At 44.6% G+C, this 24099-nt stretch overlaps 1 protein-coding gene and 1 long non-coding RNA gene across 3 annotated transcripts; both read left to right on the top strand.

The window, feature by feature from the left end:
• The first annotated feature begins 2029 nt into the window (after positions 1-2029).
• On the top strand, positions 2030-10311 carry LOC144112024 (uncharacterized). Of its 2 annotated transcripts, none has more exons than XM_077645100.1 (3): positions 2030-2391; positions 6707-6774; positions 9530-10311. In XM_077645100.1, exons 1-3 carry the CDS (start codon positions 2288-2290, stop codon positions 9721-9723), a joined length of 366 nt encoding a protein of 121 aa, XP_077501226.1. In that variant the 5' UTR covers positions 2030-2287; the 3' UTR covers positions 9724-10311. The 2 variants fall into 2 exon arrangements, with proteins under 2 accessions (XP_077501226.1, XP_077501227.1); XM_077645101.1 differs by lacking the exon at positions 2030-2391 and adding an exon at positions 3413-3535.
• A 2033-nt stretch (positions 10312-12344) lies between these two features.
• Positions 12345-19125, top strand: LOC144112025 (uncharacterized). The gene is made up of 3 exons (XR_013310178.1): positions 12345-12519; positions 13802-13959; positions 18924-19125. It is a non-coding gene; the product is annotated as an uncharacterized LOC144112025 (long non-coding RNA).
• Positions 19126-24099: the final 4974 nt, after the last annotated feature.

The raw sequence follows: 24099 nt of genomic DNA, 5'->3' as shown, positions 1-24099 counted from the left end.
ATTTAGCTCGTTTCGGTCTAAAACAGCTTGTTTCGTTGTTTTAAGCACGAATACATGGTTTTCGCGCAGTTATGAGAGAAAAAGTTTTGACGCGTATCACATGGACACTTACAAAACCGATGCGCTCAGATCTAGCTGGTTTCGGTCTAAAACAGCTTGTTTCGTTGTATTAAGCACGAATACATGCTTTTCGCGCAGTTTTGAGAAAAAGTTTTGACGCGTCCCCAGTAGCACAAGGTGGCGGGCCCATGCGGGCCCGACATGGGCAATGAGGGCTGGTGGCTGCCCGCAATAAACCTACATGGGTCCCTCGTGGGCTCAATGCTGGCAAAAAAGTTTTGGGTTGCCCATTTTATGCCTGAGTGGGCCCCTCGTCAGCTACGCATGGGCTTAAAAAGAGCGGCCAGCCCACCTGGGTCCTACCACAGAAACATGCCGGCAACAGTGCGGGCTCTATCACGGCGAAGTGTGGGCAGCCCCTCTTGGGGCTGCCCCTGCAGCGCCTTGAGGGAGCCACGGTGGTTTTGTGTGGGCAGAGAGATAGTATTCCCGCCTTCGCCCTACATGGGTCCTGTGTGGAAAATACAGGGGCTAAACTTTGGGCTGCACAGCGGCGAAGCGTTGTAGGCATGCACTTTGGGCTGTCTGAGCAACGCCTACATTGGTCCCGCATGGGCTAGGCGTGGGCACATTTGTCATTTCCGCATATTCCCCGCGCCTCTATCCTAAACAGGGTATGAAAGGGCTAAGTATGGGCTGTATGCATGCCACCACAGATACATGCGGGCAACAGTGCGGGCTCTATCATGGTTCAGTGTGGGCAGCCCCTCTTGGGGCTGCCCATGCAGCGCCTTGAGGGAGCCACGGTGGTTATGTGTGGGCAGAGAGATAGTATTCCCGCCTTCGGCCTACATGGGTCCTGTGTGGAAAATACAGGGGCTAAACTTTGGGCTGCACAGCGGCGAAGCGTTGTAGGCATGCAGTTTGGGCTGTCTGAGCAACGCCTACGTTGGTCCCGCATGGGCTAGGCGTGGGCACGTTTGTCATTTCCGCATCTTCCCCGCCTTTATCCTAACCAGGGTATGGAAGGGCTAAGCATGGGCTGCATGCAGTTCGTGTGCATAAAATATGGGGATACATAATGGTGAAGTGCGGGCAAACCCAATAGAGGCGGCCCCTGCAGCACCCTCAAGGATCCAAGGAGGCTAGCTGCGTGTGGGCAAACATACAATATTCCCGCCTACAGCCTACAAAGGCACTGCGTAGAAAATACGTGGACGGCGCATGGGCCTATATCAGCCATTCCCACACATTCCCTACATATCTGGTAGAAAAGGGCTATGTGTGGACTAGGCAGTGGCAAAGCATATAGGTAGACGAATTCCGGCTGCCAGCAATAACTGAGGCGGTGCCCTCTTCCGACCTATACCCTGGTACAAATGGTTCTTGTCAGTTTTGTTGGAGGTCATTTGATAATTTGAACTTTTTATGGTTCCTTGGTGTTCGATTTATTGAGATTTTGCAGTAATACACATTTTGTTGAAATCTACAATAGCACCTTTGAGATTAACCTTTTTTTTTGAAGTTGAGTAAAGCAGACTTGTTCTGCAGATCATATCTTTGTAGCATAAGGCGAAATGTGGTTTACGAGATACTTAGTGCTGTGCTAAAAAATATGCAGTGAAAGCTCTTTAATCCGGTCGGCAAAAGACCAGAAAGAAAAGAGAAAAGCTAAGAAAACAATTTGTAAAGTTGTTCTGCAAGGAGCTGAAACATTGTCGCTTGCTTTTGACATGAAAACTGCACGGCAATGATGCACGGAGGCGCGGAGCGCCTTAGTCTAGCTGCAATTTTGTAACAGTTTGCAGTATATATTTACCATGACGCCACGCTAATAGCCACGCGCCAGCGCCTAGCGTGCTTTCCAACGCCGTTCAAATCCAGCGCGCTGCTGCCAGGTCACGTGGCAGGACGCAGCACACCCTCTTCCCCTCCTCTCCCTCGGTGCATTTCCAGAGTGATGTCCGGCTAGGCCTTACGCCGCGCCGTGCCGTGCTCCGTGCTGCTGCTGTTCGTGTGCTGTTTGTGTCTGATTTCAAAATCGTTCCTTCAAACTTCCGTTTGGATTTTTCGCTTATAGTAGCTTGCGCCGCGTGTCAGCAATGCAGCCGTTCGCGTACTTTGTGAAAAGTGACCACGCCGAGAAGCATGGAGCCGTTTCATATTGACAACACGTTCGGCTTCAACCGTAGCAACCGCGAAGCAAGAGAAGAAAGCGGTTACTGGAATGCGTCGAGTCCTCGTTTCCACAACACGTTCGACTTCAACCATAGCAGCCGCAAAGCAAGAGAAGAAAGCGGTTACTGGAATTCGTAGAGTCTTCGTTTCCAGGTGAGACCCATATTGTAGCGCAAGAGTGCGTGCAATTTGTGACCGCGAAAATAAACGAGCGAGCGCAAAGGCGAGAAGGAGCGGAAGGGCCGAGGCTCGTCAGCTCTGTCCTGTTCGTTTCCCTTCGGCATTGCGCGTGAGTCACTGGTTGTTTCCGCGGCAGCTAAGTGCATTCCACATCGAATCATCAAACTGCTGGTCCGTCAGTGTTCACAGTGTATGCGTTGCGACGCGAGCGCCGAGGTGTATGCATAGATGCGTTTGCTGAATGGCAGGCGCGCGTAGGAGTCCTAAATGTAAATGTGGCAATTGTATACCGCCCAGCAAGGCGCGTGACTATGTTTTGGGCTTTCGTTAAGGTGGTTGCCCGACTTCCTGTTCATTATTCGACGTGGGGCGTGATCGTCCACTGCCTGCACGCGTGTTTTTGACGCCAGTATCGGCCCGTTGCGAACTGCCGATAGCGTGCGCCGCTCGGTCTGTTTAGCGTTCTGTTATTCGCTACGCGTATGTGCGTCTTTATAGTAATCTGATGTGGCGTCTTAAGGTTAGAACACACCTCTACGAGCCGATTACACCAGCTGTCAAGCTCAGAGTGGGAGGGGTGTGACACGTCAAGGCATGCAAGCGACTGAGTGAATTGAAGCGACGTGTCACTGCGATACCACAACAGGTAGCTGCCTGCTCGATCACTTTTGTAACATTGGTACCGTTGCCTGCAGCTGTAAAGTTCTTTTAGTTGCTGGCGGCCGTGAATAAAAGTCATTGCTAAATGATGACGAAGAAGTAGCCATAGAAAAAGAGCGCTTTGTAACCCTTTCAAATTAAGTTTTTTTGAATAACCTAAGTAGTACAGAGCTGATCATAAAAACTAGTGTGGGCAAGTGGCGTTATGTATTTGAAGTTTGGCTGTTTAAACATTTTCTTGTGGTTGTGTGAAATGCCAGCAATACAAATAATTATCAGGAAGTGCCAGGCATTGTGGGTGCAAAATACACAGCTGGAAATTATGTTATGCTGGTGAAGTGCCTTCTCTTCAGTAATGAAGAGGTCTGAAAAGAGCTTCATCGGAGAAGATGTCTCCACTGTCGAGATTTGGGGCTGTTCTTGTCTGTGCCTGTTCAGCATACATTGCAGAGCACAAGTATGTGTCGAGTTTTCTCAGATCTGTTTTTTTTCACCTCTGCATTGAGATCAGTGTGTTGCAATGTCTGCTTTGGACCAGAACGTTGATGGCATGTATTGGCATTCCCCTATTCAAAATAACGTGTGTGTCTCTTCTCAATAGGTCATCATCAGATAGTGCCAGTTTCATGCTCAGAAAGAAGCAGTGCTTATATACAGGGGTGTCTCGGCTGGCCTCGGAACCCTTACAGAACTAGCGAGGAATCTGAGACTTCCTGTACTAGAATGCTTATAAGGAGCGTATGAATCCGAAGCAATCAACCAATTTTCTTTTTCTTGTTAGTGGTGGTTGGAACATTTCTCCTGTCATTTCTAAAATTTCGTGGTGATTTTTAGCAAGAATCATTAACACGTTTTCTTATAGCCAAGACGCAAAAAATGCAACGTTGACAGCACAACACACAGGGTGGAAGAAAAAGGGAAACCCGCACCCTCATACCACGATTGAGTGCAGAGCTGGCTGCTCAACTCCAAGGCTACAAAGCAACAGCGAGCACAGTGGCATAGCCTCAGCTCAGCTGCTTTCTCTCTCTCCCTCTAGTTCCCTCCCCACTCTTTCTCGAGTCACTAGAGACCCCCTTCAATGCAGCCAGGCTTTAAGAAATGCCAACATGAAGTAATGCTCTACAGGGCAGCATTCTAAGGTGATATTACAGCATGAGAACAATGCTTTTATTCTTTTTTCCTCTAGTATCCATCTCCCATGGCACTCCTCAAAGACACTCATAGTAGAAGGATAACCATGTCAAGCTTCTGCAGTAATGCCGGTGTCACATGGCACTCCTCAGAGACTGGTCCAGCAAATACGTCTTATTTCACTTGATGAAAAGAATATGAATGGTGTTATATAGTGCAGCTATGAATGCACCTCAAAGATGAGAAACATTATTTGGACTTGAAGCTTGGCAGCTTCTCTTCTGTGGCCTCTCACTGTATAACGAAAGTAAAAACAGCGCTAATTTTTACACAAACCACACAGAAAGAACAGACAGGACAGCGCCCGTCCTGTCTGTTCTTTCTGTGTTGTTTATGTAAACATTAGCGCTGTTTTTACTTTTGTTACACAATGTTACACCAACTAGTCCAGCAAGAGGTACTGTTAAATGAACTTTTCACTGTAGTTGCAATATTTTTACTGCCTCTAGATCTGAGTGGAAAATAAGCACCGTCTACTGCAAACTACTTCAAGGTCTGTTGAATTATAGCCTGTGCACATAAAAGCTAAAAGTGCTAAATGAAAAAAGGTGAATGTTCACCATAAATTGTTACCTCTGTGATTATCTTGGTCAGTTCTGATTTTTTTTGCCATTTCACTTGCTTGGTGATGACACTGTGCAAGTTCAGTGAATATACTTGCTCTGTTACACTTACAGGAAATTAGGAGCTTGTAGTGACCTGTTTAATTCAGCCTTTCGGCATGCTACCTGATATCATAGTTCAACAAAGCTTGAAAGAAACTGCATATACTATGGACACCAGATGTTTGCTTGCGTCTTTTTTCAAGTTCCTTAGACATTAATGTGCAGGCGCGGACAGAAGTAAACGAAGCGCGCCGCACAAGAAAGAACTGCTTTTCAGCGCCGCCTAGCAAAACCACACGTAAGCTCAAAATCGCGACACGCATATGCAGGCCCCCTACCAGCGCAACTCTCATTGCTCCGCTCGCCTCTCATTCGGCCATAGTCAGGGTCACGCTGATGATGGTTATGATCAGATGGTTGCGCCCTTAGTAGCGAGCGGGCATTTCGGAGCGCACAGACCGCTGCCTTGAAGCCAAAAATCCCGCGGGGGCGACGCTATTATTATTTCGTTTCATCTGTGACAGCTGTGGTGCGTTTCCATTGCAAATAGCGCGCGTCTTTCGAACTTTAGTTGCTTCTGGGATTCATTTCCATCTCGCTATAGACCAAATAAACTCAAAAGCACTCGATCCACCACCGCAGTTTCGGGGTCTTTTATACAGTTACCGTTCATTTTCGGCTTGCTCCTACGAGGAACCGACGGAGCGGCAAAGCATGCGCCCTGTGTGTCTGTACTGCACCACAGTGCTCCTGCATTGGAACCTCGCCTAGGAGGTCAGCTTAAAAGGAAATGAAACCGCCGCTCTTGGCGCTTTTTGCAGCGCGATCCAGTGTCTCAAGGATAGTGACTGCTTCCAAATGTGCTGGATGCAGCTGTTGGGTTTTCACACCTATATTCTCAAACAGACCAATGTCTATATGTGAACGGTAGCTGTGAAGTAATACAGCTCGTACAGAAGAGTTTGGATCACTTGCTGGGTTCTGTCGTGGCTCATACTCTGATTAGTGGGCGATCACGGATACTTACATGCCGAATTTCGCACGCGGGGCACGCAACAGTGACGCACTGCTGCCGCGGCATTCATGTGGGTGAGACAGCGGGTGCTTGTAGTCATCCTAAGATCCAAAGGTGCATGCAAAGTGATTACCATGAGCTCTGCTTCGCACATGACAGCGCGATACGCAGCGCACTGTCTCAGTGGTGATAAGAGCAGGATCCATTATAGGGGCAGTTTGTTTCGGCGGAGACAGGCAGGGTGCACACACTAGCGCTGCGTCAGCGCCTGGTAGGAACAAGGCGAATCATCAGTGATAACTGTAGAAAATTAACACAAAACTGCGGCAGTATGCCGAGTGTTTCGAGCGCGTTTGCTTGCAAGTGAGACGCAGCAGAGTCCCAGTGGCAGCAAAAGTTCGAAACATGCGGGTTGTTTGCGGCGCAAACATGCCTCCAGCTGTCTCAAACAAAGCGGCTTAATGGTAGAGCTGTCGCCGCGCAATTGGCCTTATCAAGACAGCGGTCTTTGTTTTCCGAAATGTTCGCTAGCTACACAGAGCACGACCATCCAATCATGATCATCATCAGCACGACACAGACGCCGGACGAATGCGAGGCAAGCGGAGCATTGAGAGGGTCGCGCCGGAAGCGGGCCTGCACATGCGCTTGGCGATTTCCAGCTCTCGTCTGGTTTGGCTAGGCGGCGCTGACACGCAGTTCTTGTGTGGCACGCTCTGTTTACTTCTGTCCGCACCTGTACATGGACCACCCCGTGATATTTGCTCTATGACTGGTAAATAATTTATAATTGTCTTTCTCTTTGTTGTTTCAGTATTATCAACCGAACGATGGCTGCGACGTGTAGTTGGTTTTCAGGTCATGGCAAAAGCAAGAAAACTGGTAATATAACTGCTGCTATGGCATTTGTTGTCATTCCAGCTTTTGAAACAGGCTGTTTTAGGTGTTGTAGTGAATTAGAACTTCATATCAATATTTATATTGTAGCCTTTTCCATGCCTCAGCAGACCTAAAGGCCAACTAGGCATCACAGCCATCATTTGGCTGATAGAGCCTAAACAACATCAGAGAAGGAAATGGAATTATAAATTATTTAATGATAGGCAAATACCATTTGGGGATTCGTGTATTGTAATGTATAATGCAGCGTTTAAAAAAATATGTGACCAAAGTTGCATTTTTATAGTCCTTGAAACTTATTTTTTAGGTGTTTTCTATTTCACTGCTCTCAATTTGCAGAGGCAGCAGTGTTCAGTACTGCTTACCTTCTTTTTGTTGTTCTCTTTTCATTCATTGGTTGGGCCCTGTTTTCCTGTGTTATTTTGTGTTCTGTAATCGCATAGTGCATTCCTTCTTTTTTGTTTGTGCACCGCTTCAGTTCAGTGTTTTTTTGTGGCAGGCCTCATGACAGCTGGCCGCTTTCCTTTCATTTTTGCCTTCTCCTCTGACGGTGCGCATGGTACAAGACAAAATATAGTTTACTGAAAGGCTGAATTCTAAATTGTACAACATCATAAGGTGCCCTCTTCCTTTTAAGCACATGCCATTAATGGTGATGCCTACTGTTGCCAAGAATCTTACATTGACACAAATTTGTTTCACAAGTGCAGGGCATGCTTTGCTCTCATGTAGAGTTTGTGCATTTACAGTGTATAGCTTGTACATTGTCTCTTAGTTGGTGACTGACAGAGTGGCCTCATTGGTTGGCTTTTATATTATTATGAAGGTTAGAATTTGTTTTTCTCACTGCTGATGAGCTTTACAGGAGCTTATGATGCCTTCAACAGTCATGTCTTTTTTATTGCTTTAGTTAGGATACTGAGGCTCAAATGAGCGAGCATCTGAGACCAAAATACCAGTATAACTTCGTGCCGTTTGTCAGCTTTCTTTATGATGTGCATAACTGTTCAAGTAGGAAATAATTTCAGGTCTTAGTGGTCCTTCATTTTCTTTTGCTTTTCAGCCTTTATGCCAGATGTCAGATTTTGGAGGATAGTTTGTCACATCCTTCATCATTGAAGTAGGTAGCACAATGTACCAGCCGTGACAATTGGTCATTATAACTAAGCACCCCACCTTCCCTTTATGAGCACACCAAAGCTGAGATCTGATGGCAACTTTGATGAGTATTTACACCTGAAGTTGTCTTGTTACAAGCATAATGTTACGGACCACTTAAAAATTTCCTTATGCTATTAGGTTCAAATCATGTTTTTGCTTGCTGTCAAACTCGCTCAACGGCACCTTCATTGTGAAAATTAGTATAACACTTGGAAAAGGCAGCCAGGTCCTTCATTGAATGTGAGTGGTGCACACTGGAATCCTGCTCCTGCAGCAAATCATGTGGGTCATATTGGAGGTTGTGTTAAAAAGTAATGAAGCATAGATATGAAAATGGTGATACACAGTTATTACCATTTTGTGGCCCTTGACCCATTTCTGTCTTTTAAAGGCACTGTACTAAAAAGAAACTGAAGTGCACTGGAGCCGCTGGAAACCTTTTGTGTGAAGAAAAGGCATAATGACTGTGCTCATGACAATTTCATGATTGTGCAAAAATTCAAAATGACCATTTTACTACTTCTTTATGAATATGTACTCTCTAGTGTCACATAAGGTGTAATGACAGAACTTGTCTCTAATTTTTCTTTGCACTTCAGTTTTGTTTCTATTTATATTTTGTATTTCTTACCATGAACAGCACAGGCCATGCACTTCTGTATTACTTTGTATAAGGAAACAGTGGCAAGTCAAGTGTCTGCGTGTGGGCCCCTCGTTGAACACTATTCTAAGGCACTAAGTTGTTTGCCTTGGACTCAATAGTTCATGCGCTTCTAGCTGAAAAAATAAGTAATGTTTCGTTCAATTTTGACAACAAGAACTTTGCTAACTAGGCAGCATGTTGAGGATACATTAGATTTACTGCAGGTCAACCGGCATTAGTGCCTTGCTTGACAAGGGCATGGGCAAGAACTGCAATTAGAAAATTGCTCTTAGCAGTCACTGCGAAGCCGCCGCGGTGGCTGAGTGGTTATGGCACTCGGCTGCTGGCCCGAAAGACGCGAATTCAATCCCGGCCGCAGCGGTCAAATTTCGATGAAGGCGAAATTCTTGAGGCCCGTGTACTGTGCGGTGTCAGAGCACTCTAAAGAACCCCAGGTGGTCGATACTTCTGGAGCCCTTCATTACGGTGTCTCTCATAGCCATAGTCGCTTTGGGACGTTAAACCCATATAAACCAAACCAGTCACTGCGTGTTGATTTAAACACTGGCAGTGCTCCTACTACTTTTATTTTCAGTATTTGCTACCACACATACTAATCTGCGATTATCAAGGATGAAGTCAATTCCTTTTCAATAATTGTGCAGTTAAAGTTGCATGTTCTAAAATTCGAAGCAAGCAGTTGCCTTTTGTACTTCACACTCCGATCAGAACTCACCACTATTGCATGACACCATCAACATAAAGGTGCAAGTCTTGTGTTGGTAATAAACGAAATGGTTTCTACTTTCTTGTTTCAACAGGCGTTAAAGCATACTGCTGTTGTTGCTGTGAAGCATACAAATACAATTATTATCATATTCCTGGCTGCAAATATGGCTAAGAATTTTTATATGCGTGTTCTTTTTCCTTTAGGTGCATCTGAATTCAAGGTAGAGAAGGCAATGTATGACACCGTGAAGGGAATCCCAAAGGATGCAGTATTTCACAAGAGAACTGCCATTCCAATCTGGTCAACAGAAGCAGTTGTACTATGCAGTTCCAGTGGCAAGTGCTCAGGAGGTGACAGCGGAAGGCAAGGAAAAGGTTCTCCACAAGGCTCAGAATAGAGGGCTGGGATAGTCGGTTCTGGGAAGAATTATGAGACTTCATTCCAGCGCACAAAAATTATGTCCGGTGTCCGTGGTGTCTATCCTCTTCGTTCGTGTATTTTTGTGCGCTGTAGTGTGAAAAATGGATGCACTGAGAGGTAATTGCTAGCTGTAGCTGGATTTATCTCAGGGGCATATACTCACTCCATCAGTGTATGTGAGAATTACGACTCAGGTTTGTTAGTGGTTTATAATATGAAAGCGCCAAACAAAGGATAATGCCAGACATGCAAGACGTGATCAAATAATTGTAGATGTCTTCATGTGAAAGTTTATTTACAGGAGGTTAATTGATGGGTTCAGTTAGCTCGTGTGAGGATAAAAGCAGCTTAAAAGCCTAGGCTCTATGTTCAGTGCGGCAGTGCATAATCAGTGAAATTACTCATAATGAACAACTTTTAGTGAATATGTACTTCTCATGCCATGGAAACAGAAGATGAACGGTACTTAGCAGTCATTTGCCCTGAAGCTTGGATTTTAGCTACTGAGGCCTAAGTGATGCTGATTCAGTATAGGCATACGTGGGTGCCGCCACATTGGCCATCATGAATCCTCTGGTTGCCTCTACTTAACAACGAAAGTTTGTATGTTATAACTTGTAGCCATCACTGAAAGCATTTTGCATGAAAATAAGCTTGAATTGAATGCTAGCTGGCCTATTGTTTAACTGTCAGATGCCATGATGGAAGTGACTGTTAGAGTCCATCATATAGCCCATAATGAACCCCTGTTTGCCCTTACCTTCTCTGCTCTCTTGTCTAGCTGTTATGCATACAGTTTTACAAGTCATGTTCTAACTTCAGCTACTTCATTTTACATGTAAAAAGATTTTGGCTACTTTTTACTCGAGCATAGGTGTGCTTGAGCACTCTTTTGCTAGCTTTGCTGCATGCTTTGTAAAAATAGTTTGTAGCATTGAATATGACAAAGCATATCTTAGCCACTTTTTTTCACACTTAGCAGGGACGGCCCAGCGGGGCCTGTAGAGATTGCTCGAAGCGGTTGCAATATTTTGTTGCATACATGTTCGGAGGAATCATGCGACTAGTGAGTTACGTATATGTGTGGCAGTAAACATTGCTACTTTGGAAAAGGTGCCGGTCTGCCATACAATGTCAGCGAAGCCTAACGAACCCCACTTGGTCTAAACTAATTTGGAGCCCTGCACTACAGTGTCCTGAAGCCATTATTGTTTTCTGCCTTGCTGTGAGAAGCGGATCTTGCAAGTGATCTGCCTGCTTAGAACCAGTCAACTTGTTAAGCTTATTCACTTAACTCATAATCAACTCAGACATTTTTATAACTGGAGCCTTAATGCTTGGATGCACCAAAAGAAGTGCATCTCACTGGAAGACAGGGCGTGCTAGGCACTATAGTGGGCAATGCACAGTACGCAGAATCTAGTGTGGGTTTTGTATGTGTGCAAGTGTCTGCAGGTACTCTGCAGTCAACTGCACCAGAGGCTCAGGATGTGCATAGCAAGCTATACCTAAACAAAACTAGTGCGCTCAGGCAGCTTTGGTTTTAATACATTCAGCAGGAAAAATAATCTGGCAGCTATTTTTGCGCTTCTGTTGGGGTTTTACCAGTGCCAGAGTTCATCGCTTCTTGTTTAAGATTTAATTTCGAATCATTAACATTCCACCCTTGTCATTTTGTATGTGGCATTCAGCTGAAAATAAATTTGCGCACTCGGCTTTTTATGATTTGCTGCCACTTTTTTGGAAGAAATTAAGAGGAATGGTCTTCTAAATAGATGCAGCCAGCCATGCAGTGCTTTACAGTTCTGCACCCTGTGCGCATAAAGTCTCAATACATGGATTTTGTCACCCTGAAATATACTCGCATCAGATAATTTTTTTAGTCGAACTACATCTTGTCTCCTTTTTGTGCCCATCTTTATGGGCATCTTGTAATCATTGCTGTAATTCCTTAATTTCTTTTATTTTTGTTTTCTGCAGCAGTAGAATTTCCATATCAATTTATTTCTCTAGGCTACCAAGTATTAGTATCTCTGAGCCTGGTAATGAATCAAATTACCGAAGATGCTAGAGTGCTGTTGATTGTCTCAGAAAGCCTGACTGTGTTGGAAGGACTGTCATGCTCAATATCAGCTGCAATGCCAAAATGTGACGAATTCAGATTATGATGCAGGCGTACCCAACTGTATTGTAAATATATGCAGTTAGCTATGAATACAAAAGAAAAACACAACGCAATAATTCACACTTTCATTCACACAGCATGATGATGAACAGGGGCAAGGGAGGAGGGACCTCAAAGTGTTTTTCGGTGTCTTCCCTCTTGTCCATGTTCATCGTTGTACTGTGTGAATGAAAGTGTGAAATACTTGCTCATCCAGATACTGATTTCAAGCAAATTAATGCAAGTGGGCTGCTTTATGTGAGTAGCATTGATTTACTATAAAGCAGAAGTCAGTTGATTTACTGTAGAGGCATTGAGAGTCGTATTGAATGTGTACTGTATAATTGCACCACTGAGCTAAATTTAATAGCAGTATTTGCTGGTTGTCTTTGCACCGTGATTATTATTGTGTATTTCACACAAATTCGTGATTTTGTTCTGTTGTTCTTCCGGCATTGTGGCTACACAGCTGGAGTCAAGCTGCTATCAGGGAAATTCAACCTATTCGACTTTGCCAGAAAAGACGCACGCTATGATGCTTGGGGCCTCCATCTTGACTATACTGCCAATTTTGTCTACCAATGAAGCTAAGGACGCTTTTGTGCAAATGTGAGCATTTTTTCTTTCTTTGCGATACGTGCTTCCTCTTCGGCAAGAACAGAAATGATGTGGTTATGTGCATGCTCCAGTGTACAATCATGTGGAAAATTATGACGCTGCGAGTGTGTGCCATACTATGCCTAACTGCGTGCAGGTGCCATCTGATGAAATGCTCGTGCCATCAAGGCCGGCGCAGCGAGATTGATGGATGTTAGTGCACCTGACTCGACATCAGGAGTGCTTGCTGTTTTACACCATTTGGCATGCATTCGCTGGGATCTCTTAATTTTTCTCACGATGTATGTCCAAACTCACAGCATCTCAATCAAGACATTCTACGGTATACCAACCAAACCAAATTGGATGGTACATCGACCACACCAGGAAACACCAAACGAAACCACACCAGAGCCGGTATTAGACTACCGGGTCACAGCACAGAAAACCAGACCAGAACACACTAAAGCACACCACACTACGCCACATCAGGACCCGTGTCTGAAAATCCTGGTCTGGTCGGAACACCAGACACGGTCACACCAGAACCCGTGTCTAAAAAAGCCAGTTTGGTGTAAACACCAGAAACGGGCGGGTGTTTTTTTTCGACTGGGTATATGGCATTTCTTTCAATTGTGCCTATGAACTACTGGCAACGTATTGATTCCTTTCAATATAATTTTGATGCATAGTGTTTTGTTCAGCTGTAGGTTAATTTGAGCCCTCTACATATGGTGAGTCCACTTCAGATTAAGTTGGGACCTCGAAATTGCCTCATGTTGCATTTGGATTTGTAGACCTGAAAGCTTCATTTTGTACCAGTGTATTTGAAAGAGAATTTGCTGTATATAATATCTAGCCTACTACAAGAAATTAGCACAAGCGTTAGCCTTGCTGTTCATAGTGGCAGCTGACGGTTATGTTCTTACATCACTCATTTAGCTCCAGACTACAATTTTGCCATGGTTCAAGGTGGCCTTAAAGTAATGGCTTCACTTTTTCCCCCTTGTCTTATTGTTTGGGAAGTGTATGCCATTGAGTCGTGCATAAAAGGAAGTTAATATGATGATGCAAAGATGGGCATTTAGAAGACAACAGAGAATTCTTTTATCATTAAGCTGAGTCACACCACTGTGATCATAGGTCTCTGAGTCCTCTGTATTATCCTGTTCTACATCCTTCTGATTTTTTGTTGACTTTCACATGGTTCCTCGAAGAGGGAGTCTTATGAATGGTTCAATGTATGGTTTTCATGGCATAGTTCACTTTGTATAATCTGTATAATCTATTTCAGATCAAAAAGCTAGCACTCATTGGGAGTGAGCCAGCTGATGAGGCTACAAAACTTATTATGAAGACTAGTGAAGACTCCTGTGGCCCTTATGTACACATTGAAGAGGCGGGGCGAAAAAGAAGCATTTAAGAACCTACGGCTGTACAGCGCAATTTTTGGTGAGTACATGTGAATCTTCTGAAGGTTATAGACACTTTGTGAACACACCATCTAATTGCAGGAAAAAGCTACTTTCAATCTGCCTGGTGTGGTTTTCAGCACATCCGTTATCAATTACTGAGTAGCCATCCAAATATAAAGGACTATAGGTACCAAATTTTTGCTTGTGCGTTTTTTTCTTTCAAACCATGCGTTAGACATTCTATACATGTACGACCACTAAATAATTTATTATTTAATTGCATAGTGGTGGTTCAAAAGTGCCAACACACACGGACCAAGAGACGAGACACACAAATCAGCAGTGATCTTACAACTGATTTTTTTTATTAGGAAGAAGCACGTCATATATATATATACACACGGAAAAACAGCGCACATGTGCGATGTCAACAAGACTCCTAGTGCTAGTAAAAGGCAAAAACCGCTTTAAAAGCATGTGTGTATCTGCAGAACCGCTACCCACTATGTAGCATATTGACTTCTCGAAGCGATAATATAACAGATGATGTACTCACGCACCCATTACTTTTTCTGATAATATCAAACGCCTCAGTTCTTCTCTAGTGGGCTGGTCAGAATGAGCGAACAAGACATCAGTATCGGTGCTAGAAATTTTCTTTAGTGCTAAGATGCACAAGCTTAAAGTTCGTTTCCGGGCAAGCGTATCTGAGCACAATTCTTGGCAGTTGTTTGTGTCTATTTATCTTCGCAAACATTTGTCGTCACTTCGCGTAAAGGATCCGTTTCTCGTATCTACAGTGGACTCCTCTTAAACGGAACTTGAAGGGGATTCAAAGTGTTCCATTTATCAGAAGTTTCATTTAAGCAAAGCACACATATTTCATGTAGAAATATTTATTTACACTGCACCAGCCCTTACTGACCTGGGCGTGAAGAAAAAAAGGAATCAGTTGTGGTCTGTTTTACATTCTTCAGTTGCTTTTTAACAAAGTAACTGCGCATATTTGAAAGGCTTTGCGAAAATTCTGCGCTCCCTTCACGTTCAAAGTACTGTAGCAAAAGTGCAACTGCATTCCTAGCTGCGCTGTCTGGCACCGCACTGGGCACAGGGTCCTCGCACTCATCACTGGAGGAAGAGTGGTCCTCGGCTTGCACTTCTGCAATAATTTCTTCAATGCTTTCCTCGCGACAGGTGCATACATTTGCATCTATGTCCTCATAGTCTTGTCGTGAGAAAGGGGCAGAGGGCACTATTTGATTAAGTATAGTGTCTGCTTCTTCATCAGCAGTACCTGCCTCTTCATGGGCTATTGGATCGTGTGCTTCGAAGCCTGCATGGTGGAAGCACTTCTGCACTGTTGTTGCCTGAACTTGTTCCCAGGCACGGGCCAATATGTGGATAGCAGACAGCAAGTCAATGACATAATCCTTTCCACTGTCAGCACAAAGCAGCATGCGGTGAAGCAGTTGGCGGCGGTAGTGAACCTTGACGTTCTGGATGACTCCTTGGTCCATTGGTTGGATGACAGCAGTTGCATTGGCAGGGAGGAATTCAAGGCTGATGGACTTCAGCCCTCCCACCTGGCCATGGACAGGGCAATTATCTACGATGAAGACAACTTTCCTGCCCTGTCTCGTAAACCTTGCGTCCTCCTCCCGCAGCCAATTTTCGAAAATTGCTGTTGTCATCCACGCTCTCCCATTTGCAGTGTAGGCCATAGGTAGATTTCAAATGCCCTTGAAGCAATGTGGGTGTCTCGATTTTCCTACCACCAGCAGCTTTAACTTTTCATCGCCTGCCATATTAGCGCCCACCAGCACGGTAATGCGCTCTTTGCTGCGCTTCCCACCTGTACAGGCTTCGCCTCTGTAGGCGAGAGTCTTCGATGGAAGCTCCTTGTAGAAGAGGCCCATCTCGTCGACGTTGAATACGTCTCGTGGCTCATAGCTGTTTAAAATCTCCTGCAGCCGTCCGCGTTGCCAGTCAGCGCAGACTTCTCTATTCACTGCATTACTTTCTCCTGAGATGGTTTTGAAGACTAGACCATGGCGCTTTTTAAATCTGCTAAGCCATCCGTCGCTGACGCAGGAATTCTCAACCCCATTTGCAGGGCTATCTCTCGCGCCTTTTGCTCCAAAATTGGTCCACTTATGGGAAAACTGGCACTCCGCGCACGCTTAAACCACAGAAAAAGAACCTTTTCAAGTTCTTCATACGGTGTCGTCCTCATACGCATCTGGTTGGAAGCGAAGGTCCTAGACTTGACAGCTCCTTGAATGACGTCTTTGTTTTTCATGATCTGCGAAAGCGTCGACTTCGGGATGTCGAACTTCTTCGCAACTTCTGTTCTTGAAAGGGAACTTCGCTCAAGCTCCTGCAGAATTTGTAACTTCTTTTCAAGCAAGAGCGCTTTGTGCGGCCGCTTCTTAACGCTTTCCATCACATCGACGCACCGACAACACCGGTCGCACGTAGGCCTAACGCAGAACGACAACAAAAACAAGATTACCAAGCGACTTACTGGATTGGCTTGTCCCGGCAATAGCGTTGGCTGCGAAGAATTTGTTCATGGTTGACATATGCGAGCACAAATACGCTCGGGAGGATTCCAAATTTTTATCTTTTGTGCCGTTTAGCCGAGGGTAACACGTTAGTGGTGTTCCAATTATCCGAAGAATTTTACTGCTGCAGATATACGAAACCAACCAAGTAACCCTGCTTAATTTTGTTTATCCGTAAGTTTCATTTAACCGAGTTTCGTTTATTGGGCGTCCACTGTAATTCTGAGGCAGTAGCGGATTTCCTCTGAAATCAGAGGCGGGCACTATGTGATGGTTTTAGTGTAGATGTGGTTGATTTGTTTTATTCTCTTCCACACTTTGAACTAATCCAGTATGTTCAGCATTGTATTACGGATGAGAGCGATGAATGCGTGTTCCAAAATGAGTGTGGAACCACAATGGGATTCTTTCTTTAACTCTTATCTTACTACCTGAGTAACACGTTTGTTGAGTGGGATGGTCGTCTTTATATGCAAAAATCGGGTGTGTGCATAGGTGCCAAGGTAGCTCCCATTCTCAGTAACATTTATCTAAGCAGGGTTGATATGAAAGTTGAGACTGATCTAGCCGGTTATTGCATATGCATTTTCTGTTATGTGGATGATTACCTGGTGCTGGCTAGGTCCGTGAATCCCGAATTTGTGTCAAATGTTCATAGTTTTGCATGTAATTGGTTGGAGCTGAGGTTCACACATGAAGTCCTTCAAGAAAGAGTCCTGCAGTTCCTTAATTAAAATTTTCTTTCGAACCAAACCATGTCTGTGGGCAGTGTTCCCCTAGAAGTGAAAAGTCCCTTTCGAATTACAGGTCCTTTCATTCAAAGCTTGCAAAAAGTGGCATCGTTACGGGATGCTTAGGCATGGCAGTAAAGAAATCTTATCATAAAATGATGTCCTGTCTCTTAGCCCAAATAGACAGATGTAGGTAAGCTGGTTTCTGGGACTCAGTTCTCGTTTCAAGTGCAGACAGTCCTCCATGAGCTGAAATCGTCTGCAAGTACCTCAGGGCTGGAAAAGAGTTCGGAAGAAGGGAGAAGAAAGGTAGTGGGTTATGCCTTATGTCCACACGCTATCGCACCGGATTAAAAAGAGTGGGAAGCAAGCATGGGGCAAAGGTTCTGTTCCCTGCACATAACAAGCTAGAGAGTGGGGGCGGCAGTTCAAAGAAAGCATGAAGGGCGCAGAAGAAATGCTTGCAACATAAATCATGAAAATAGATGGCGTAGAAGAGAAGACTGGCGTAGCATATCAAATCCCTCAGTCCTGTGGCCTTACCTACATAGGTCGAATTGGCCGCTACGTTAACGTGCAGCTCATGGAGCACGCTAATTCTTTAGGAAAGAAACTAACCTAGCTAAGCATTGTTTCACGTGCAAACGTACGCCATTTTTTTTACGATACTGATGTCTTGTTCGCTCATTCTGACCAGCGCACTAGAGAAGTAGCTGAGGCGTTTCATATTATCAGAAAAAGTAATGGGTGCGTGTGTACATCATCTGTTACATTATCGCTTCGAGAAGTCAATATGCTACATAGTGGGTAGCGGTTCTGCAGATACACACATGCTTTTAAAGCGGTTTTTGCCTTTTACTAGCACTAGGAGTCTTGTTGACATCGCACATGTGCGCTGTTTTTTCGTGTGTGTATATATGACGTGCTTCTTCCTCTTAAAAAATCTGTAGTAAGTTCAGCGCTGCTTTGTGTGTCTCGTCTCTTACATTGTCCGTGTGTGTTTGCGCTTTTGTATGGATCAACACCAACTAGCGCAATGCGCAGTTTTTCTGCAATTTAATTTCTTCTTGACGCTGTTTCGGTTTCATCAGTCGAACGATGACTGTGACATGTAGATGGTGTTTAATTCACATGAGGCATAAAAAATCGGTTATATTATTGCCGACAGGTCATTTTTGTCATTCCAGGTCTTGTAAGAGGCTGGATTAAATGTCTTAGTCAATTAAAGCTACATATCAGTGATTGTATTAGTTTTTCTAGTTGCATCATGTGACCAAAACATCAACTTGACGACAGTCGGCGTTCGGTCGATGAAACCAAAACAGCATGAGAGAAGAAATTCGATTATAAATTATTTAGCGGGGTTGTAGGCAAGTATTACCTGGTAATCCATGTATTTTATTATCTAACGCATCATTGGACAGAAGAAAGCACGCAATAAATTTAGGTGTCTATATTCCTTTAATGGCTCATGCACCTTTCGGTTATTCTTATTATGGATATTTATGTTTATTATGGTTACGGATATTACCAGCAAACGAAATTTGCTGATATTTCAAGCATTGCACATTGTAGCATTGCATACGGCTTTGAAGCATTTCCTGAAAGATCTGACTATAATACTTTGGAAAGTGATTTTTATCCACCATACTGAATATCAATTTGATGTGTGTGTTTATTTGTTCACTTTTACATCTACTATGCAGCGCAGAATCCCAACAGCCACCATGGAAGGCAACAACAGAGTGGCTGCGTTCGTGCTGGGGGCGAGAGACTGGGATGGTGGTCGAAAAGTTCGGATGAAGGGGCGGACCCTTCACCCCAGTAATTGGGGCTTTGTATGCAAGAATGCCCAAAATGTCTTGCAAAAACAAATAAATAAATAAGAAGCGTTCTTACTTGCATTGTAATTTCAGTAGTAACATGTACACAAAAAATACTGATGAAGTGAAGAAAGCCTCTCTGGGTTGGCAAGGTGGGCCTTAAGTCTAATTGGGTCGGTGGGCCCAAAGGCATACAGCTATTGGTTTTATATGGGTTACCTTTGTTGACTTCCCGCAAGGTATCACCTAAGAAGCCCACTGGTACCAGAACGGCTAAACCACAGGGGCCCAGTACGGGCTTGCCCACGGGTGCCCAGTACGGGCTAGCCCACGGAGGCCCGACACGGGCCAGCCCACAAAGGCCCGGCACGGGCCAGCCCACGGTGGCCCGGCACGGGCTAGCCCACAGAGGCCCGGCACGGGCTAGCCCACGGAGGCCCGGCACGGGCCTGCCCAAGGGGATCCAGCGCGGAGCCTTGTGGGGCTATGCAGTAAGCCAACTGGGCAGCCCTTGAGGGTCCCCCCTGATGCCGAGTTGCAAATCCCGCACATATCCCACGTCGGGCCCCTATGGGCAGCCCGTGCCGGGCCCACAAGGGCCCGCAGTTCAGAGCCCCATTTGTGCTACTGGGGTATCACATGGACACTTGTAAAACCGATGAGTTCAGATTTAGCTCGTTTCGGTCTAAAACAGCTTGTTTCGTTCTATTAAGCACGAATACATGCTTTTCGCGCTGTTATGAAAAAAAGTTTTGACGCGTATCACATGGACACTTGTAAAACCGATGTGTTCAGATTTAGCTCGTTTTGGTCTAAAACAGCTTGTTTTGTTGTATTAAGCACGATACATGCTTTGCGCGCAGTTTTAAGAGAAAAAGTTTTGACGCGTATCACAGGGACATGTATTACCGATGTGTTCAGATTTAGCTCTTTTCGGTGTAAAACAGCTTGTTTCGTTGTATTAGGCACGAATACATGCTTTTCGCAGTTATAAAAGAAAAAGTTTTGACGGGTATCGCACGGTCACTTGTAAAGCCGATGTGTTCAGATCTAGCTCGTTTTGGTCTAAAACAGCTTGTTTCGTTCTATTAAGCACGAATACATCCTTTCCGCGCAGTTATGAAAAAAAGTTTTGACGCGTATCACACGGACACTTGTAAAACCGATGTGTTCAGATCTAGCTCGTTTTGGTCTAAAACAGCTTGTTTCGTTGTATTAAGCACGAATACATGCTTTTCGCGCAGTTATAAGAGAAAAAGTTTTGACGCGTATCACACGGACACTTGTAAAACCGATGTGTTCAGATTTAGCTCGTTTCGGTCTAAAACAGCTTGTTTCGTTCTATTAAGCACGAATACATGCTTTTCGCGCAGTTATGAGAAAACATTTTGACGCGTATCACACTGACACTTGTAAACCGATGTTCAGATTTAGCTTGTTTCGGTCTAAAACAGCTTGTGTCGTTGTTTTAAGCACGAATACATGCTTTTCGCGCAGTTATAAGAGAAAAAGTTTTGACGCGTATCACAGGGGCACTTGTAAAACCGATGTGTTCATATCTAGCTCGTTTTGGTGTAAAACAGCTTGTTTCGTTGTATTAAACACGAATACATGCTTTTCGCGCAGTTATGAGAAAAAGTTTTGACGCGTATCACATGGACACTTGTAAAACCGATGAGTTCAGATTTAGCTCGTTTCGGTCTAAAACAGCTTGTTTCGTTGTTTTAAGCACGAATACATGCTTTTCGCGCAGTTATGAGAGAAAAAGCTTTGACGCGTATCACATGGACACTTACAAAACCGATGCGTTCAGATTTAGCTCGTTTTGGTCTAAAACAGCTTGTTTTGTTGTATTAAGCACGATACATGCTTTGCGCGCAGTTTTAAGAGAAAAAGTTTTGACGCGTATCACAGGGACATGATAACCGATGTGTTCAGATTTAGCTCTTTTCGGTGTAAAACAGCTTGTTTCGTTGTATTAAGCACGAATACATGCTTTTCGCAGTTATGAAAGAAAAAGTTTTGACGGGTATCGCACGGTCACTTGTAAAACCGATGTGTTCAGATCTTGCTCGTTTTGGTCTGAAACAGCTTGTTTCGTTCTATTAAGCACGAATACATGCTTTCCGCGCAGTTATGAAAAAAAATTTTGACGCGTATCACACGGACACTTGTAAAACCGATGTGTTGAGATCTAGCTCGTTTTGGTTATAAAACAGCTTGTTTCGTTGTAGTAAGCACGAATACATGCTTTTCGCGCAGTTATGAAAAAAAGTTTTGACGCGTATCACATGGACACTTGCAAAGCCGATCTGTTGAGATCTAGCTCGTTTCGATCTAAAACAGCTTGTCTCGTTGTATTAAGCACGAATACATGCTTTTCGCGCAGTTATGAGAGGAAAAGTTTTGACGCGTATCACACGGTCACTTGTAAAACCGATGTGTTCATATCTAGCTCGTTTTGGTGTAAAACAGCTTGTTTCGTTGTATTAAGCAGGAATACATACTTTTCGTGCAGTTATGAGAGAAAAAACATTGACGCGTATCACACAGACGCTTGTAAAACCGATGTGTTCACATTTAGCTCGTTTCGGTCTAAAACAGCTTGTTTCGTTGTATTAAGCACGAATACATGCTTTTCGCGCAGTTATGAGACAAAAAGTTTTGACGCGTATCACATGGACACTTGTAAAACCGATGTGTTCAGATTTAACTCGCTTCGGTCTAAAACAGCTTGTTTCGTTGTTTTAAGCAAGAATACATGCTTTTATCGCAGTAATGAGAGAAAAAGTTTTGACGCGGATCACACGGACACTTGTAAAACCGATGTGTTCAGATTTAACTCGCTTCGGTCTAAAACAGCTTGTTTTGTTGTATTAAGCACGAATACATGCTGTGCGCGCAGTTTTAAGAGAAAAAGTTTTGACGCGTATCACAGGGACACGTATAACTGATGTGTTCAGATTTAGCTCTTTTCGGTGTAAAACAGCTTGTTTCGTTGTATTAAGCACGTTATGAGAGCACGTAAGCACGCTTTCGCGGTTATGAGAGAAAAAGTTTTGACGCGTATCGCACGGTCACTCGTAAAACCGACGTGTTCATATCTAGCTCGTTTTGGTGTAAAACAGCTTGTTTTTGTTTCGTTGTATTAAGCACGAATACATGCTTTTCGCGCAGTTATTAGAAAAAGTTTTGACGCGTATCACATGGACACTTGTAAAACCGATGTGTTCAGATTTAACTCGTTCCGGTCTAAAACAGCTTGTTTCGTTCTATTAAGCACGAATACATGCTTTTCGCGAAGTTATGAGAGAGAAAGTTATGACGCGTATCACATGGATCCTTGCAAAACCGATGTGTTCAGATTTATCTCGTTTCGGTCTAAAGCAGCTTGTTTCGTTGTTTTAGCACGAATACATGCTTTTCGCGAAGTTATGAGAGAGAAAGTTTTGACGCGTATCACATGGACACTTGCATAACCGAAGTGTTGAGATTTAGCTCGTTTCGGTCTAAAACAGCTTCTTTCGTTGTTTAAAGCACGAATACATGCTTTTCGCGCATTTATGAGAGAAAAAGTTTTGACGCGTATCACATGGACACTTACAAAACCGATGTGTTCAGATCTAGCTGGTTTCGGTCTAAAACAGCTTGTTTCGTTGTATTAAGCACGAATACATGCTTTTTGCGCAGTTATGAGAAAAAGTTTTGACGCGTATCACATGGACACTTGTAAAACCGATGAGTTCAGATTTAGCTCGTTTCGGTCTAAAACAGCTTGTTTCGTTGTTTTAAGCACGAATACATGGTTTTCGCGCAGTTATGAGAGAAAAAGTTTTGACGCGTATCACATGGACACTTACAAAACCGATGCGCTCAGATCTAGCTGGTTTCGGTCTAAAACAGCTTGTTTCGTTGTATTAAGCACGAATACATGCTTTTCGCGCAGTTTTGAGAAAAAGTTTTGACGCGTCCCCAGTAGCACAAGGTTGCGGGCCCATGCGGGCCCGACATGGGCAATGAGGGCTGGTGGCTGCCCGCAATAAACCTACATGCTGGCTCAATGCTGGCAAAAAAGTTTTGGGTTGCCCATTTTATGCCTGAGTGGGCCCCTCGTCAGCTACGCATGGGCTTAAAAAGAGCGGCCAGCCCACCTGGGTCCTACCACAGAAACATGCGGGCAACAGTGCGGGCTCTATCATGGCGAAGTGTGGGCAGCCCCTCTTGGGGCTGCCCCTGCAGCGCCTTGAGGGAGCCACGGTGGTTTTGTGTGGGCAGAGAGATAGTATTCCCGCCTTCGCCCTACATGGGTCCTGTGTGGAAAATACAGGGGCTAAACTTTGGGCTGCACAGCGGCGAAGCGTTGTAGGCATGCAGTTTGGGCTGTCTGAGCAACGCCTACGTTGGTCCCGCATGGGCTAGGCGTGGGCACGTTTGTCATTTCCGCATCTTCCCCGCCTTTATCCTAACCAGGGTATGGAAGGGCTAAGCATGGGCTGCATGCAGTTCGTGTGCATAAAATATGGGGTTACATAATGGTGAAGTGCGGGCAAACCCAATAGAGGCGGCCCCTGCAGCACCCTCAAGGATCCAAGGAGGCTAGCTGCGTGTGGGCAAACATACAATATTCCCGCCTACAGCCTACAAAGGCACTGCGTAGAAAATACGTGGACGGCGCATGGGCCTATATCAGCCATTCCCACACATTCCCTACATATCTGGTAGAAAAGGGCTATGTGTGGACTAGGCAGTGGCAAAATGTGTGTGCGTGAACCTGGGCTATACGACGGTGAACTGCGGGCAACCGCGATGGGGGCTTGCCGTGCATCACTCTGCCGACACTGTGTGTGGAAGCAGGAGTATATTTCAGCCTGTAGCCTTCGTAAGTCCTGCGTCGATTATTCTGGTGTTTGCGGTGCAGAAACATCACGCGTAATGTTACCGATCGTTGCCCGGCGACACCTATCGACATGTAGTTCCACTTACATTAGCCTGGCTGCATATCCTACATTACATGTAAAAGGGCTGCATGGGTACCACAGCGATGAAGCATGGGCGCATG

The sequence above is a fragment of the Amblyomma americanum genome, unplaced genomic scaffold, assembly GCF_052857255.1.
Source record: "Amblyomma americanum isolate KBUSLIRL-KWMA unplaced genomic scaffold, ASM5285725v1 scaffold_29, whole genome shotgun sequence".
Taxonomy (NCBI): Eukaryota; Metazoa; Arthropoda; class Arachnida; order Ixodida; family Ixodidae; genus Amblyomma; species Amblyomma americanum.
The sequence above is the reverse complement of the archived record's forward strand: the minus strand, read 5'-3'. Positions and strand labels throughout refer to the sequence as shown.